The sequence below is a fragment of the Mustela putorius genome, unplaced genomic scaffold (genome assembly GCF_011764305.1).
Source record: "Mustela putorius furo isolate JIRA1106 unplaced genomic scaffold, ASM1176430v1.1 tig00000139_pilon_pilon_pilon, whole genome shotgun sequence".
Classification (NCBI taxonomy): domain Eukaryota; kingdom Metazoa; phylum Chordata; class Mammalia; order Carnivora; family Mustelidae; genus Mustela; species Mustela putorius.
In genome coordinates this window covers 4,997,063-5,013,132 of record NW_025421293.1, presented here as the reverse complement: position 1 = coordinate 5,013,132, position 16,070 = coordinate 4,997,063, and the positions used below count along the sequence as shown (strand labels likewise).

The 16,070-nt window shown below is 61.7% G+C and overlaps 1 protein-coding gene across 1 annotated transcript in view; it reads right to left on the bottom strand.

Annotated features, from left to right (window-relative positions):
* The window catches only part of CASTOR2 (cytosolic arginine sensor for mTORC1 subunit 2), a 46,253-nt gene that overhangs the window by 6,750 nt on the left and 23,433 nt on the right, over positions 1 to 16,070 (bottom strand). Inside the window, exons 2-6 of the mRNA XM_045074922.1 lie at positions 8,064 to 8,134; positions 2,134 to 2,327; positions 1,599 to 1,731; positions 990 to 1,113; positions 195 to 305 (exon numbers count right to left, since the gene is read on the bottom strand). Of these exons, the coding sequence (XP_044930857.1) occupies positions 195 to 305; positions 990 to 1,113; positions 1,599 to 1,731; positions 2,134 to 2,327; positions 8,064 to 8,134 (633 nt within the window). The remainder of the gene's footprint in view (positions 1 to 194; positions 306 to 989; positions 1,114 to 1,598; positions 1,732 to 2,133; positions 2,328 to 8,063; positions 8,135 to 16,070) is intronic.

The following is a 16,070-nucleotide window of genomic DNA, read 5'->3' as shown; positions in this document are numbered from 1 at the left end:
CTCGGGACGATCAGGGGTCTCGAGGCCCTGCCTGAGCACCCCCTTCATCTGGGGGAACGGGAAAGCAGGGCTGGGAGTGCGTTTGGGAACACTGCCCCACCCCCCAACCGCCAGCCCCAGAGGGGAGGCCGAGGGACCCCGGGCTACCAGCTCTCTGAGCTGCCTGTCGTCGGTAAGTAAGAAGGGCCACTCACCTCTGCTGGGTCTGCACGTCCATCACCAGGGAGATGTAGCCCTCAATGAGGGAGAAGGAGAAGAAACGGATGTGGCCACAGTCCTCCCCGGCAGCCATGGGGTCCTTCACTCTGGGGGCGGGGGGTGGCGTGGTGAGGCGGACAGTGGACCCTGACCACACCCAGATCCCCACCCGGTCCGCTCGCCTGCCCCCCGGCCTGGGAGAGCTGCGGCCAAGTCCTGGCCCCAATCCTGACCCTGAACCTCCGGCCCCAGGCTCGGTCTCCCCACCTGAGGCGGACGAGTCCGCGGCGTTCACAGAGGCGATCACCATACTTCCCGGAGCCCCACACCCAGCCGGCCCTGGCTGCAGACCACCCCGCCCCTTCCTGGACAGGGTTTCTCTGTCTCTGCGCTGACCCACATCTTGGGGTCCCTGGTCCCACCCCCACTAAAATCCGAGAAAAAAAGGCAGCAAAGCCTACTGTCTGCCAAGCAGAAAAGCCCTGGGCTCCTGGCGCCCCTACAGACCAGACCGGGCTTGCCGCTGGAGCTCCGGGGATGGAGCGTGGGGGTGGAATCCACAGACGTGTGGCTCTGGGGCTTCGCCATGCTTTGGGGTTCCCGAGGAAGGATGTCTCCCCAATCAGAGCATGGCTTTGGGGTACAGTCATGACCCCTGCCCCAGACCAGCTTCCAGGACAGGGGGTAGCTCGGTGTCTCCCCACTCAGACCGGGGCTCCCAGGCACAGCCGTGTCCCCTTGGCCTCCCTGGCCTGCCCTGCAGCCTCTCCCGTCCAAGGGGGCGGCCGTACCCATTGGAGTAGAACATGACGTCCATGAGAAGTGTGGCGACCGCAGGCAGCGTGTCAGGGTCCAGGCTGGTGACACAGAACCTGTTGCTCGGGCTGGACAGAGGGTGGATGACAGGCCTCTGGACTGTGAGAGCAAAGACAGCAGGTACTGAGGCCAGGAGGAGTGGCACGGGGTAGGGGAGGGCCCGGGACAAGAGGCGGGGTGAGCCAGCAGCTGCTCTGGGGGACCTGGCCCCTGTGCCTTCTCCAGCCTCCAATACATTCACTCACGGCTCTCCTGATTCCCCGGCTCAATGCCAGACCCCTGGGCCTTTGCACATGCCTTGCTGGCTGCCTGGAATGAATGCCCGTGCTAACCTCTACCAATTGGCTGAGCTCCTATTTGGGCTCCAAGCTTCAGTTCGAGAGTCGCTGCCTCTGGGAAGCCCATCTTGATACCCTGGATGGGTCAGGAGTGGCCTCTGAACATCGCCAGCTGTGTCCCCTTCCCCTGTCCTTGCTAGACCTGGAGAGCAGGTCTGACTCTGTGTTACACTTGGTGCTCTGTGGGTGCTCTAGGGTGCCCTGGGGACTTCTTGAGGTCTCTCCGGAAGAGCCTCCTGAACTCACCCATCTTGGGCTTCACGAAGCCATTGGTGATGCCAAGGTTTTCGGCAGCTACCGTCTCACCATTGACGACCCGCAGGATGGTGAACTCTGATGACAAGGTGTGAGTGACGAAGGGCAGGTCCCGCTCACGCACCTACGGACGGGGAGTCGAGGATGTTGGCATCCCGTGGTCCCTGGGGGGCACCTCCCTTCACTCTGAGATTCTGATCCCCGAACCAGCTTCCCCCCTCCCTCCCGCCGTGCGTGTGGGGGATGGGTCTGGACCCGCTGCGGCCTGGGAGCAGACACTCTTGCCCCCCCCACCCTCGTGTGCCCTCACAGCCGAGGCTCGGGGTCCAAGCCGGCAAGGTCTGCAACAAGCACTTGGTGTGCGGGGCTGAACGGAGCCCCGCAGTGCCACCCAGGACCCTGCGGCCACGTGAGCCATGACCCTGAGGTACCCTTGACCTCTCTCTGAGCTGACCACACAACGGGGGACCACAGAACCCCGTAGATGATGCCCCCCAAGGCCCCAGGGTGCGGGGCCCTGGCTCACCAGGATGAAGTCCGTCTGGTAGGTGGAGAGCATGAACACGGAGATGTTCTGGTCCGCCAGCGGGGCGATGACTGACTTGGCGATCTTGGTGACGCCGATGGGCTGCGAGCTGGAGAAGCTGCCCCCGCCCGACACCACGTTCAAGGCCAGCCAGGTGGCGTCCGCCACACTCAGGTGCTCCGAGGAGGGCAGCTCTGCAGGGGGGGAAGCGGATGACACATGGAAGGCGCGCCTGTGACTGCGATGCGATGGGTCTTCCGGGCCGGGGACAGGGCCGGCTGCCTGCCAGGGTCCCCCATTGGGCCCCTGTCAGAGCAGAATGGAATCAGAGGTCCCAGCCCGGGGGGACCGAGCAGGGAAGGCCCTCAGAGGACCTCAGACGCGCCGACCACTCGTGCAGTAACCACAGCCTGGTGCGCCAACCAGTAAGGGGGCCCTGGGCTTCTGGCTTTAGCATCTGGTCTAACTGTTACGTGGGTGTTGGAAGAGAAATAGTCTGACGGCTGCAGGAAAACTCCCCAGAAACAGCAGCTCAGTTCTGAAATTCTAAGAGGCCTGGACCTAGGGAGAATGCCGCGAGCCCCCCAATCTGGCCATCTAGTTCAGAGACAGCCCCAAGAGCCGCTGAGGGCCGGGTATCCTGATGGTCCAGCCTTGCTCAACACTCAGCCCAGGGCTTCCTGGGGCCTGTGTGCTGGGTGTGAGCCACGCAGCCCCGACAGCGGCCATCGTTTTAATGTATTTAACGCTGGACACTTGAAAACGCCCCTGTCCATTCGGCCCTCTTGGGAAAGCCCTGGAAGGGTCAGTTACGTCTTAAGTCGCTGCGTATTAACAAGAGGCCACACCGGCATTTGCGAACGGGCCCTTTGCCCACCGCTGCCAGGTTCCTCGCGACCCCAGACCACCCAGCGGCTTCCCGCATCCTTCGGAGAAGAGCCCAAGTTCTTCTCCCCAGAGAGCTCTGTGCGGAGAAAGGGAGGGGTCCGTCTACACCCGCATTGCCCCAGACCGCAGCTGCTCACTGTGGCTTCAGAGCGACAGAAGAACGGGGCTAATGCAACAGAAAAGAGCGTATGTTTTATTTCACTTGGATTCATTTTGCTTCTGCGAAGGGCACGTGGTGCGCGGCTACCGTGCGGGGCGGTGGCCTTGTCTATGCTCAGCACGTGGCGCGCAGGGGTGCGAGATGAGGACGGGGCGGGGGCAGCCGGCTCTGTCCGGGCCCCACGTTCCAACCCACCTGCCTTCCCGCTCCTCTGCCGGGGCTCGGTCACCCTGCCGGGCCCGAGGTTGGGGGGTGGCCTCACCATCACCCCTTGCTCCTGTACCCAACCTCCCAGGATCGGGCCCTGGGGCCCCCGGGGGGAGCGAGCGCCATTCCCAGCCCCGGCCCACCAGTGGGGACAGGGCATTCGCTGTCCATCAGCTTATGGACGCATACAGGCTGTGCGAAGTCCGCCCCGTCCCCGCCGGGCAGAGTAGGCTGTGGGAGGCGGACGGCGACATACGCCAGCTTCAGGCTGGGACAGGTCGACTCCAGGCCGGGCTCCAGCCGCCCTGGCGGAGGCTGCCAGGAAGCTGCGGCCAGTCCAGGGGGGAAGGCATGTGCCCCCCAGTCAGTGAAGCGCTGGGGTGTGTGCATTTTTAAGGGGCACTGGTGCAGACACGGCTCTGCTCTGGGGAGTTTCTTGGCGGGTTTGGATGCGTCCCAGGGAGAAGCCCAGGCCTGAGGCCAGCTGAGAGTGGGGTGTGGGACCCTGCGGGGGCTGAAGGTGGCGGGGGACAGAGGACTTCAGGGCCGTCCAACTGCTGGCCAGTCTGGGCAGCGAGCGGGTCGGCCGGGATGGGTCTGCCTGCCCTGCTCCAGGCCTCGGGGCCAGCCACTGCTGGCTCTCGGCCCTGGGTAGAACCCACAGACAGTGGTCAGCTCGGACCAGCGGTCAGAAACCACAGTGTTCGCTGCTTCTGGCCCCTGGGACCTGTGACACCGGGGCGGGCGGCGGGGAGGGAAGGCCTGTCCGAGCCTATCCGCACCCCGGGCCAAGCCTCGGGGGGGATGAGGTGCCATTGTTGGGGCTGTGGGGATGAGCTCCAGGAGGCTGACCAGGAGACCGCGAGCCTGCCCGTCCCTAGAGGAAAAGCGGACCCACTCCCAGACCAAGATGGGTTGTTTGTCTCTGTCACCACACGCAGCAGAGGCTCTACAAACAGCCTCTGGGAGCTGTGGTGATGGAGGTTAACGGTGTCTTGTCACTCCCCAGCTTCAGACTGGGGTGGCTCTGCGCGGCTGGATAGAGCCCTCCCCCTGCCCTCCTCGTGGTACCCACCCCCCCTGCCCCAGGCCTCCTCTGCCCCGGGCTGCAGGTCCCTGCGTGCCACCACCGCTGTTGTGTGCCCCACCCAGCCTGTGTTTCTGGGCTTCTCCTGCCCCGCCCGCAGCAGGGTCAAGGGTCCTGGGGTCAGGAGGAGGGGGAAGTGTTTAACCCGCCTTCACTCTGGGCAACACCAACACCCAGCACCAGAAGCCGTGCAGGCGGCAGAGATGGATCTGAACCTGGATCTTCCCGTCCGCACTCACGGGGAGGCCAGGAGTTGCTTCTGGACGACATCCTCCCCCTGCCTCGGGACCAGCGCGCGTGCGAGAGACACCGCGCTCCCGTAACCGTACCCGGTTCAGCCCCGAGTGCCGACCAGGAATCGCAGCCTGGAAGCGAGACCCCTACGCAGCCGCCGCAGGGTAGCGGACCCTCCTCTCAGCCCCGGCTGGGTGAATCACTTACACCGGTTTCTCTCCCCCTCCCGGAGCCCCCTTCCCCACACTGAAGACACTATGACTGCTCCGGCCACCGGAAGAGGTCTGGGGAGAGGCCAAGGGATTATTAACGGCTCCAGGGGAAGTCGGGGTTTCAAGATTGTGGGTAGTTCCCTTCCTGGGTCAGTCGGGGTCTCAGCCTGGGCCTGAAGATCTCACTTCGGACAAAGCCTGCTTATTCTCCCCCAGGGAGGCCCCCACGTCACCCTCTCTCGCCTCCCGCGTACTCACTCCAGGTGCCTCTTCCTGAGTCCAGCCTCAGTGACGACTCTCTCCCGCTCAACAACCTTCAATGGCTCCCTACTGCCTTCAGAACAAGGTCCAAATGGACCCTGCTCACCCCTTTTTAAATCTGAACCTGTCTTTCCATCGACTTTTTGAACCTGGTCTCTGCTTCCGCGTCTAGACTTACTCATACACCCCCACCTGACATGCGCTCTCCCTCCCTAGCTCTTCAAGGGCAGCAAAAACGGCCTCCTCCAGGAAGCCTTCCCTGACTACCTAAGCTCCCCCAAAGTCTCCTCTTCCGAGCTCCCAGAAGGGGACATGCTGAAAGCTCCCCGGTTCTCCCAGACTTAAATACAGCGTGAGGCTCCCCCTGGTTAGCAGTGCAGCTCAGGAAAAAGTCCCCGGTAAATTCAGATTTCGAATCTTTCTTGATTCCTGCTCTATCCTCACCGCGCCAGCCTCCTCACTCTGCTCTCCTCCAGGCAAGCCCTTCACGGTCAGATAAGCCCCTTCACCGGCTCCCCCTGGCCCTGTCTTCTCCCCTGCATACCCAGCGACCCCCCCCCCCCATTCTAGAAGCCTCCCCACTCCCAGTGTCACGGGTTTCACCGGGTGGGCTCATTCGTCATTTAGTTGGGTTTGCCTCGAGCACTGCCTCCTCTGGGGAGTCCTCCTGGACTGCACTTCTGCCAGCCAGGCTGGGTACCACTCTCTATTGATACCGCAATTCTGGTTCCTGTGTTTCTGTCCTCCCAGAGCCGTAAGCCCCTGAGGGGCAAAGGCCGCATTCCCGCACTTCTGCTCTCCCCGGCCTCGGCCCGGCCCCTGGAGGCATCCGGAGAGGCCGGCGACAGCCTTTTCTGCACTTCAGGTTCCTTGTCTATAAAACTTAGCAAGAGCCCTTCCCAGGGCTTCTAGAGCACAGTGTCTGCAGCCAGAAGCCCCGCGGGGGCAGGGAGGGAAGTCGGAAGAGGTCGATTCAGGCTCCTAACCGATCCAGTCTGCTGGCTTGCATACTACTGCAAGGGTCCCTCCTACGGGGTCTCCGCACAGCACCCACCGCGACCACGAATGACCGCGTCGCGGGCTGGCAGACCCCGTGGCTCATGGGGTCAGCGGGGCTCTGTCAGTGCCGCCTCCTGCAACCCCGGGGGCAGGCGGTGCCGGCTGGGGACAGGCACCATTCACCTGCGCGATGCCTCCCAGGGGACTGAGGATTCCTACAAACGTGGGTTTCCAGGGCCTGCAAACCCTAACCTAACCCTGCAAAACCGGCCCCCTGGGTCCTGCGGCCACAGCCTTCCTCTGTCCCTGGTCGCCACACTGGCTCGCCTGTGGCCCCGAGATGGAGCGAGCTTGTCTCATCTGGGGAGACGGGGCCGTGAGGGTACCTGCTCCTGGAGCAGAGACATCCCGGGGCGCTCCTTCCGCATCCGAAGTGCCGTGCTTCTCAGCAGGACCCACACAGAGATGGAGATGGGTCTGGGGTCCCCAAGTGTACGTTCTTCATGGGACCGTGCTTTGTGGTTAGGGCAGAAGTTCCTGTCTGTGGCTCCTAAGCTCCCAAAGGGTCTGTGCATGGATGAATGATGGACCGGACAGACATCTTCGATGATGGGGTAGGGGTGCGTAAGCACGACGGAGAGCAGGGGTGAAGTCAATTCTTCCAAGCTCCCCTCGTTCACCGGCGTGGATGGTCTAAAAAGGCCCCCCCCCACTTGCCCTAAGAACCACACAAACAGCTTCTGACCCCGGAACACCAGGTCTCAGACCCCATTTTAGGAATCAGCCGGAGTGAAATGAAGGTCATAAATGTATCCCTGGAGAACCAGGAATGCCCGCTTGGATTCTAAGCGCAGGGGGACCGGGCGGGGAGGCAGGCGGCATCCACCACGGCGTGGACCACGAGAGGCCGCGACATCGCAGGAAACGTCGCGTCACGATGTCAGGGGCAAGCACTTCTCTCCGGGACAGGACGGCACGCGGACTGACGAGAGACAACTCGTGCCCCGTACCATTGGAAAGGGAAACGCGAAAGAGTGACCAGGAGTTGCCTTTGGGGTGGAATGGGGGTTTTTGTAAAAATGCGGACCCAGGGGCGCTCTCTGTAGGCTCTCCCGAACGGAACTGGGGGCCTCGGCGGGAACGCCGGCTCTGGGGGGAGCCCCGCTCCGTGGCCGTGGGCCTGGTCCCCTGACCTCGCCCCGCCCCCCGCCCGCAGCTCCATGCCGGCGGGACGCGAACACGCCCCGTTCTCACAAACGAGTGGGCAGCGGGCCGCGCAAACGGACGCTCGCTGGCGCTTTGGACCAGGACCAACATCATAAGCCGACGGCATAAAACGGAGGGGACATGGCGGAGACGGGGGACGGGGAGTGATGCCATCAGGGTTGAGGCTGTTTTGGGGGGAGGGGAGAGGTCGGTGGGCGTGGCCACACAACCCCGTGCAGGCCACAGACCGCCGAGCCGGACACTGTAGAAGGGCGCGCGTTTGCTACGTGAATTGTGTTTCAGCCTTGAAGACGGACACACGCGAAGGAAGCGACAGCAGCAGGGCCTAGGGGAGCCCTGCCCGGGAGCCAGGGACGGAGGACCGGCGGCCTCTCGCTCGGCGGTGGGAGCCCAGCGAAAGGAACCCAGGGCTGTAGCTACTTCCTCCGTAGCCTGGAGTTCCCAGCTGGGTGAGCCGCCGCCGTCTGACCGACCCTTCCCGCTCTGGGGCCTTTCCTGGGGCAGTTTCCTCAGCGGAAAGGAAGGGGAGCAGCCACGGCACAGGGAGAGAAGGAAACAGACTCTGTGCTGACCTTCTAACCCACTCGCCAGGAGACGGAGGCAAAAATAAGGCGGCGGGCGGGGGCAGAAATGTCTGGGGTGACAGAGCACTCACCCAGGAACCCCTCCTCGTCAACAATGATGGTGTAGTCCTCCGGCGTCTCGGTCAGACTGAAGAACTTGCACCTGGACGGTGGACGGACAGACAGAGAACATCACCGTTAGTGCCACTTCGGACCGGGCAGGACCCTGGGACCCTGTGGGAGATGACTCGGTTTGCCCAGAGCTCTGACCCGAGGCGGCCGTGTGACCTGCCGTGCGCTGTGGATCTTCCCCTCCGCTGCCCCCCAGTTCTGACTCCGGGGTCTCAGAGACGCTGGTCGTCCCCTCTGCACTGCCCCCCACCAACCTTGGGGGACCCCTGAGCCGGCCAGCCTCTAGGTCCCCATGCAGCTCAGGGGTCCTCGATCCCACCCCAGCCCCTCTCCTCACCCACTCGAGAGTCCCATGGTCATTTAAGACCTAAATCAAGTCACCCGACCAACAGCCCAGCCTTTAGGGTACTTCTCCTCCGTGCCCAAGAACGAGGTGTGGCCACCTGTGCAGCAGGGGTGGGTGGGGGGCGGCGGCACGGATCCCGGGATGGTCCCCGGCATCTTTGGTGATGCTGGCTTAGCCTGGGGTGTATGTGTGCATTGCCCTTTCTGCCCCAAACAAGACCATCGGTTTCCCAAGGTCGGGGCTGCCACTCACTCCGTCCCTCTGTGTCTTGTCCCTGAGGTCATTCTTACTGCCTCGCAGACACGCGGGGCTCCGTGGCTTTCTGCAGCAGATCGGTGGGGGGGTCACCGCCCCTCACCGCCTGTCTCCCTGTCTCTGCTCCAGCTAGAACGGCCCCCAGGACACTTGCAGGGAGAGACAGCGCGCGGCACGTACAGCGGCGAGCAGGAAACAGCCTGTGGTCATTTCTCTGGCGTCACTCGGGCTCTCGAGCGCGAGGCCCGGCGCGGTCTCCGTGCCCAACGTGTGAAACGCATCCATCACGGGAAGCCCTACCAGAAAGAGGACCAACCAGGAACCCCCGCAGGGGCCCAAACGGCACTTCTACAAAGATTCAAGGGGAAGACAATCCTGAAGGGGACGCACGGCTGTAGGGCAGGGGGCAGAGGGAGGTGGGGCCGGCCCACCCCCCCGGTCAGGGCCCTGCGGCACCAGAGCCCAGCCACACAACCTCTCGGTGCCCCGTGTGCCTTGTCCTTGGAATTTTTCACAAGGAACGGGAACACCTGGAACCGACAGGAGAGCAAAAAGGCACAGCACAGCCCTTGGGAGGAGGCGGCAGTTTCTCCTGAAGGGAAACATACACAGACCGCGTGACGCGGCAACTCCATGCTTGGACCACGGGCGAACCGAACACCCGGGACCACGCCGAGACCCGCGTGCAGGTGTTTACGGCCTTGCTTTGTGCTCGCCCCAAACTGGGAACACGTCCAGCGTCGGCCCCTCCCCTGGAGACCCGGAGACGCGGTGGCCCATCGGCCCCACGGACACCGGTCAGCAGCCCAAGGGGTCAGTTACCGGTTCGCACAGTAACACGGAGGGATCGCGAGTGTGTTTTGCCGAAGTTAAAGCCAGACTCCAATCAGACACGTCCCCTGATTCCATCTCGAGGACGTTCTGGGAGAGGTGCAAGGCTAGGGACAGAGCAGGGAGTCACGGGTGCTGGGGGCTGGGTTGGGGTCCACTTTAGAAGGACATTGGGGAACTTTCTGGGGTGACAGTAATGCTTGGTATCTTGGTTATGGTGCTGGTTGTAAGAGCATATACGTGTGTCCAAACTCCAAGAATCATACCCTGAGAGGGGTGACTTTTACTGTATGTAAATCATCCCCCAATGTGCCTTACTTAATTTTTTAAATATAGTTTTTAAAAGTTGTATTTTTCAACAGAGGGAGAGGAAGGGAAGCAGGCTGGCCGCTGAACAGGGAGCCCAATGCGGGGCTCGATCCCAGGCCCTGGGGATCACGACCTGAGCTGAAGGCAGACGCTCAACCCGCCGAGCCGCCGGGCGCCCCATCAGTGCACCTGACCTCAAAGAAACCGCCAGAGCAGAGTCCTTAGCGAGGTGGCGAGCTTCTCCCCAGACGCTCTGCTCAGCCAGACCCACACACGCCTCAATCTCCCTCCGGCTCTTCAGATCCCGTCTCTGTCTCTGTCCGTCCCACACCCAATTTGCAAACTGCCCGCACACAAGGGATCTGCAATTGCTCGGGGCGACAGCAAATTATCGTCACCTCAGAAAGTGGCAATCGCTGGTCTGGCCTGGCTCCTTCTTGGGGACCCCTGTACACTGAGAAAGAGCCTCGGAAGCATGTCCCCCCACCCCCCACCGGTCACCGGATTGCTGCGAACGGGTACTTGCTGGGAATGGGGAGTGGCCATTTGGCTATCTGTGACAGCGAACAGAGATGGCACTTGCCCCCACCCCCCTCCATGTCCTCTTGGCTGCGAGGGATGTTCCAGAAATAGACCCTATAAACTATCCCAGAAGGCAGAAACCCCAGCAGAAGGCAGCCCCGGCCTCCGTGTAAATGGGGTATACATGTTGTTGACGTGACCCGTCTCCCGGGGTCGAGGGCCCGAGGCCCTGCTGTTGGATATCCGTCTCCAAATATGTGCCTGCTGGGATGGGCAGGCCCTCGGGAGGGCTGGTCAGCCCAAAGGACCAGCCACGGTGGCTGTGGTCAAACTCGGGGAGTCAGGCCCCCGGCTGCATGTCGCTACCCCACCAGCCTTCTCCCCAAATCCCGAGTTGCTCTCAGGTTTCCCCTCTGCCTACCTCTCCCCTCCACGTGAAGCTCTGCCTTGGGGACCGTACAGGCCTCCTACGTCCCCCGTTCCCCTCCGCTTGGCCTGCCTCTCCGCCTCACACCTCCAAAGGCTGACAAATGGTCTCTCCACGGCCCGGCACACCCTTCCCTCTTTCTCGGCTGGAGACTTGCCGCTCATTCTCTAAGACCCAGCAAGCATCTTCGTTGGGGTAAAGCCTTTTCAGATTGGCACCGGCCGCCCCATCTCCCTCACCTCCCACTGCAGGGCTGTGGTCCTCCCTTGACAGTCTACAGCCTTATACGATGTCTACAGAAGGACATTAGAGCCCCCGCGGACAGCTGGGCTGCTGGTGTGTTACAACTCGCTCATCTCACGGTTTATGTGAAGTCTGCCCTTAGAGTTGAGCAGTGCACCGTCTGAACAACTGTGCATGATGAGGGTCCTAGGTCATTTCCACAACCTATGACAAATAATACTCATTTTCCCCAGCAGACCAAGAGCACTCTCTGGCGAGGACTGTGGATTCTCTGTACATACAGCTAGTCCCTGGCATAGGCTGGGAAGAGAATCAACACTCATTGTTCAATGAGCAAAAAAGTGCACTAGGGCCACAAACTTATCCCCAAGCCAGAGAAGCCCTGATTGGACAAACCCTGCTGGCCCTTTGCGGGGCACTGCCTTGACCTGCCCTCCTCTGGGAGACACTGAAGGCTCCAGTCCTGACCTTCTAATGAGTCATGGCTAGAGCCACACTCCAGATGCTCGGGGCCCCCGCGTTCGCAGCCTCCCTCTACTTTGTCTATGAGAAAGGACAAAACCCAGCGATTAGCCGGCCTCTGCTCAGTGCTGTCAGGAAGTCCGAGGAGGAGGAGGAGAGCGGGGTGCCCTCTGGATGCCCTCATGGTACTCGGGAACGGGACGGAACAACAAGGAAAGTACAGTGGACTGGGAAAGTGTGAAGGCCTGCGTACTAGTCCCAGCTTGGCACCTGGGGGCGGTGAGCCCTGGGCTGCTTCATTCCGCTGTACAGTTAGGGCCAGGTTCAAGGTGGACTGGTTCCCATCCAGCTCCAGCGTAGGCCACATGGAACCCCGCCAGGTCCACAGCAGGGCACCCTTAAGGAACCTGGCCAGGAAGGCACAGAAAGATGATCCTAGAACCATGGAGTCTGTCTGGAAAACACCGTTCAAGGGCAGGCAAAATCCGAACCAGCTCCGATCAGAACCCAAGACGGATCTGCTATCCGGGTAGCGGGGCAGGTGGTGCATCACAGCTCTGGGGGCAGGGCTCATTCACTGCATGGTCTCTGTGAAGAGTGCTCTCAGTTGAGCAGTGCACAACCCATGCAACAGTGCATGACCATCACCTGGCAGGTTCTGCTGGAGCCATCATCAGGTAAACAGGACATAAAACTCTACAGCTCTGAGCAATGAAGGCAGGGAGACTGGGGAGCAGCAACTTGTGGTTCAGGACACACCCCGAGAATCATGCAAGTCCCCCATCCAGGGGGTGACAATGCACTGCTGTGCTGTGTTGAACACAACAGGGGTACTAGATGTAGGCAGGCCATGCCAGGAAGCATGTGTCTGTTCAGAGCCTCATGGTCAACACAGAGCACGCCCGGGGACTGCAGACTGTGACCTCATCGGCCTGGAGGAAGAGTCCAGCCGCCACCTTTATTCCTCTGTGGCTGTTGTGCTCCATAGGACGGAAGGAGTGCTGCTGTTCCTGGCTGTGTGACCTCAGGTAAGTTGCTTACCCTCTCTGTGCTTCAGTCTCCTCCTGTATACAGCGGGGACAATAACCCTACTTCCCAGGGTTGTTGCTGAAGGACACCAACGAGCGAAGACCCAGTGTACATGTAGTTAGCATACAGCACCACAGGTGGGCTATTTACTCTCGGACGGCAGAGGGAGCTGACGCGGAGGCCGGCCTGTATTCCCAGGGAAGAGAAGCTCTAAAGCCAGCTAGCTTGAGAGCAGTGGGCCGGCTGGAGGGGCGGTGGGCCGGCAGTTCTCTGAGGGGCTGTAGGCGGGATGGGGTCTCCGTGGGGAGATCCCCCCGACGTGGTGCTGGCTCTTACACACTTGATCCTCCACGCCACAAGCTCTGGCTGAAAAGCCTCCATCCACCCAGCCTGTGGCCCAGCCCCCACCAGGGAGCCAGCATGATGGGTGATGACGTTAGAGGCTCAGCCCGAGATCCCAGGGGCTCTGTGGCCCCAGGCCTGACCCCAGCACCCCTACCCCCCGCCCCGACATGCCATGTAGAGGCCGAGGGACCTTCACAGACGTTTGGCGTGTCTGAGCAAGTGTGTCCGTATCAGGGCAGTCAGGGATGGGGACTCCTGTGGGCACGCACCTCGCCTTTTCCGCCCACCTGCTGGCTGGTGGAGGGTCCCGGCGGGCTGTGCCCCGCTTCCTACCCCTCGTTTCCAGACACCACAAAGACCCCCTTATGCATCAGGGATCCGCAAAGGTGGTCTGGACACGGAGTCCCGAGCTGAGGACCTCAACCTAGGGCAGGCGGGAGCCAAACCAGTCTGGGACCAGAGCCCGCTTCCTGCAGGGTCAGGATGCCCCGTGTCGGCCAGACCCTGCTGAGGTCACCTGCCAGCTCATCACAGAACAGGTGCAGATGTTTCGGGAAGACAGCCCGGCCCGCCAGGAGTCACTGCCTTCATGCACTGGGACGGGCCCCGCGCACAGGACTGAGACCAGGCGTCCCACATGTTCCAGGCACCTGTGGACACACTGTCTTTTGTTCCACTGGGCGGAGGGGGTCTCTGAATGTGCATGGGCCTGTTTTGAATTTCAGCCTGGGAAGCCAGAAGTGTTTCTCACCAAGGCTAGCCCCCCGGGCCTGGAGCCAGGGTCCACCCTGCTTCTGGCTGCCTCCTGCACCGGCCCCCTGGCCATGGCCGACAGCGCGGGAGCCTTCCACAGTACACGGCGAGCGACACTGAGCCGGCCTCGTGCTGGTCCAGGCTTTTGATCCCTCGACCGGCCGTGGCCTTTTTCTCTCTTCCTCTTGGGTCTTCGCTAGGTCTCGTGTGTTACTGACATTTCATTTCTATGGTCTTTGGCAGCCGGAGGCTGCTGTTCCAAGTTTTAGGTAGAGAGAAAGCCCTGCGTCGTGTCCGTGACTTGAAGGGTCATCCTGAAAAGGGGGAGTTTTTTCTTCTGTTAAGATGGGAAAGAAAAAAATCTGCTCAGGTCACGGGCGGCCAGGACAATCACCGTGTGAGCTGTGGCACTCGCAAGTTCTAGGGTGACAAGGATGGCAGAAAGAGGACGGGGGAAGCCCCTAGATCCAGGCAGGAGCTGAAATCAGTGGCGAGGTCATTCAGTCATTCGACAAACAGGTCACTAAGCGCTTGCATGTGTCAAGCTGTGTGGCAAGTGCTCGGGAACACACCTCCAAGAATCGGACAATCAGGGTTCACATGCTGGGGTGGAAACAAAAAACAGTGCGTCAGACAGCGGCGTATGCCACAGAGCAAATCGGAGAAGTGGAGAAACGGGCTGCGGGGGATGGGGCTGGCGATCTCCGACCGGGCAGGGCGCGGCTGCCCGGAGCTGCGGGGAGGGGAGGCGGGCAGCGGTCACTGAACGGACGGAGAGCTGTGGTCGGAGATGGTGGGAAAGTTCCGGAGACGGACGGCGGGAAGGAAACTCAGTGCTACTGCGCTCCATGCCAGGGACACACGCACTTCGGGACGGCGACAGTGGTCAATTCGGTGAGGTCCGTGTGGCCACAGTCAAAAGGGAAATTGAGCAGGTACCAGCAAGGTACCTGGGGGAGGAGGAGCTGGCGTGCCATGGTCCCAGGAGTGGCCACACGCCAGGAGTGACAGAGGCCAGGGCGGCTGAGTGGTGGGGGAGTAGTGACCGGCAGCGCTGGGACAGGTCACGGGGCAGGGAGGACACCTGGTGGCCACTGTAGGGAGTGGGTGGGCCCTAAGACCAGCCGGCCACTAGCTAGAGCCGACGGTGGCCTGGATCAGGCTGGAGGTGGTGGGCGTGGCTCCGTGGGTGGCCAGGAAGCAAGACTCAGCACCTCGGGAAGATGAGGTCAGCGGGCAGGTTGTTGTCACCTCTGAACCTGATCTCCGCTGACACCTCCAGTCTTTCCTCCATGGAGACCTGGGGAACGTGAGGCAACAGGCTGGCCAAAGCCACAGGCCTCCTTATGCACGTCCCAATGGCCTGGGGCAGCCGGGTGGGTGGGGTGAGGAGGAAGGGCCCTGCCAGGATAGGGCCACCGTCCGGGGAAGTTCAGCCTCTTGCTTCACAAACCCAGAGCCAAGGGCAGGCTCTGAGCTGACTGGTAGTTGGTTATCTTTCTTCCCTGGGGGCGTCGGGGACGGAAAGGGCCCCTGTGTGGATCTTGGCTTTACCACCTGCCCCAGACAAGACCAGAACAGCTCTCTTATCTCTGAAAGAGGTTTGGCAGGGTACTGTGGGATTGAAGGAGGAACTGAACACTCAAGGCAGTGCTCAGATCTTGCCTGGGCTCGTGTGGTCATGCAAAGTGGCGAGTCCAGGAGCTGGCCTGCAGACCCGTGCGGAACCGGACCTCCCAGCAACATTCCTGTCCAGGCGGTGCTCAGGCCTTGCAGGCAGGGGAAGGTTCTTGGCTTCTCTGGTGTAAAATGACGCTTGTCTGACTCCGGATCTACCCATTCCCGCGGCCCCCACCCCAGCACCTCCAGGCAGGTCCAAGCCCCGGCCCATCCTCCCCGGTGACGATACCATGAAAGATTATTCACTTCCAGATCTGACTGTGCTCAGTGACACACCTGCTCCTGGGAGATGGGCCGAGACTTCCCCGCAGCCGCCCCCCGCCCCCGCATGGCTGGGACAGGAGGTGATGCGGTCTGTGCGTCATCGGCACTAACCAAACAGACGTGTAGCCCAACTAATTATTCCCACTTCGCGGGCAGGAAGCCCGAGGCTCAGTTAGGGTAGGAAGTTACAGCCTTGGGCCCAGTAGGCTGGGCCGTGTCTACAGCGGGGAGGCCGGTGTGGCCCCCACACGTGCCCTGGGAGGCATCCGCCCTCTCCCACAGGTGTCACGGGAGCCGCGGACATGAGAATTGATAATCACTTGTTCTCGGGGACAGAAAGCCGGCTGTGAACCCAGACGGCCCTCGCCGGGCAAGCAGGCGGACGAGCCGTTGGGATGAACGGTCTAGTGTGACTTGCAAAAATACGAGTGAGTGCCCACAATCCGGTAGACGGTAAAGTCAGTCCGCAGACAGCACGGACGGCGGCATCTGTTCCGGCAG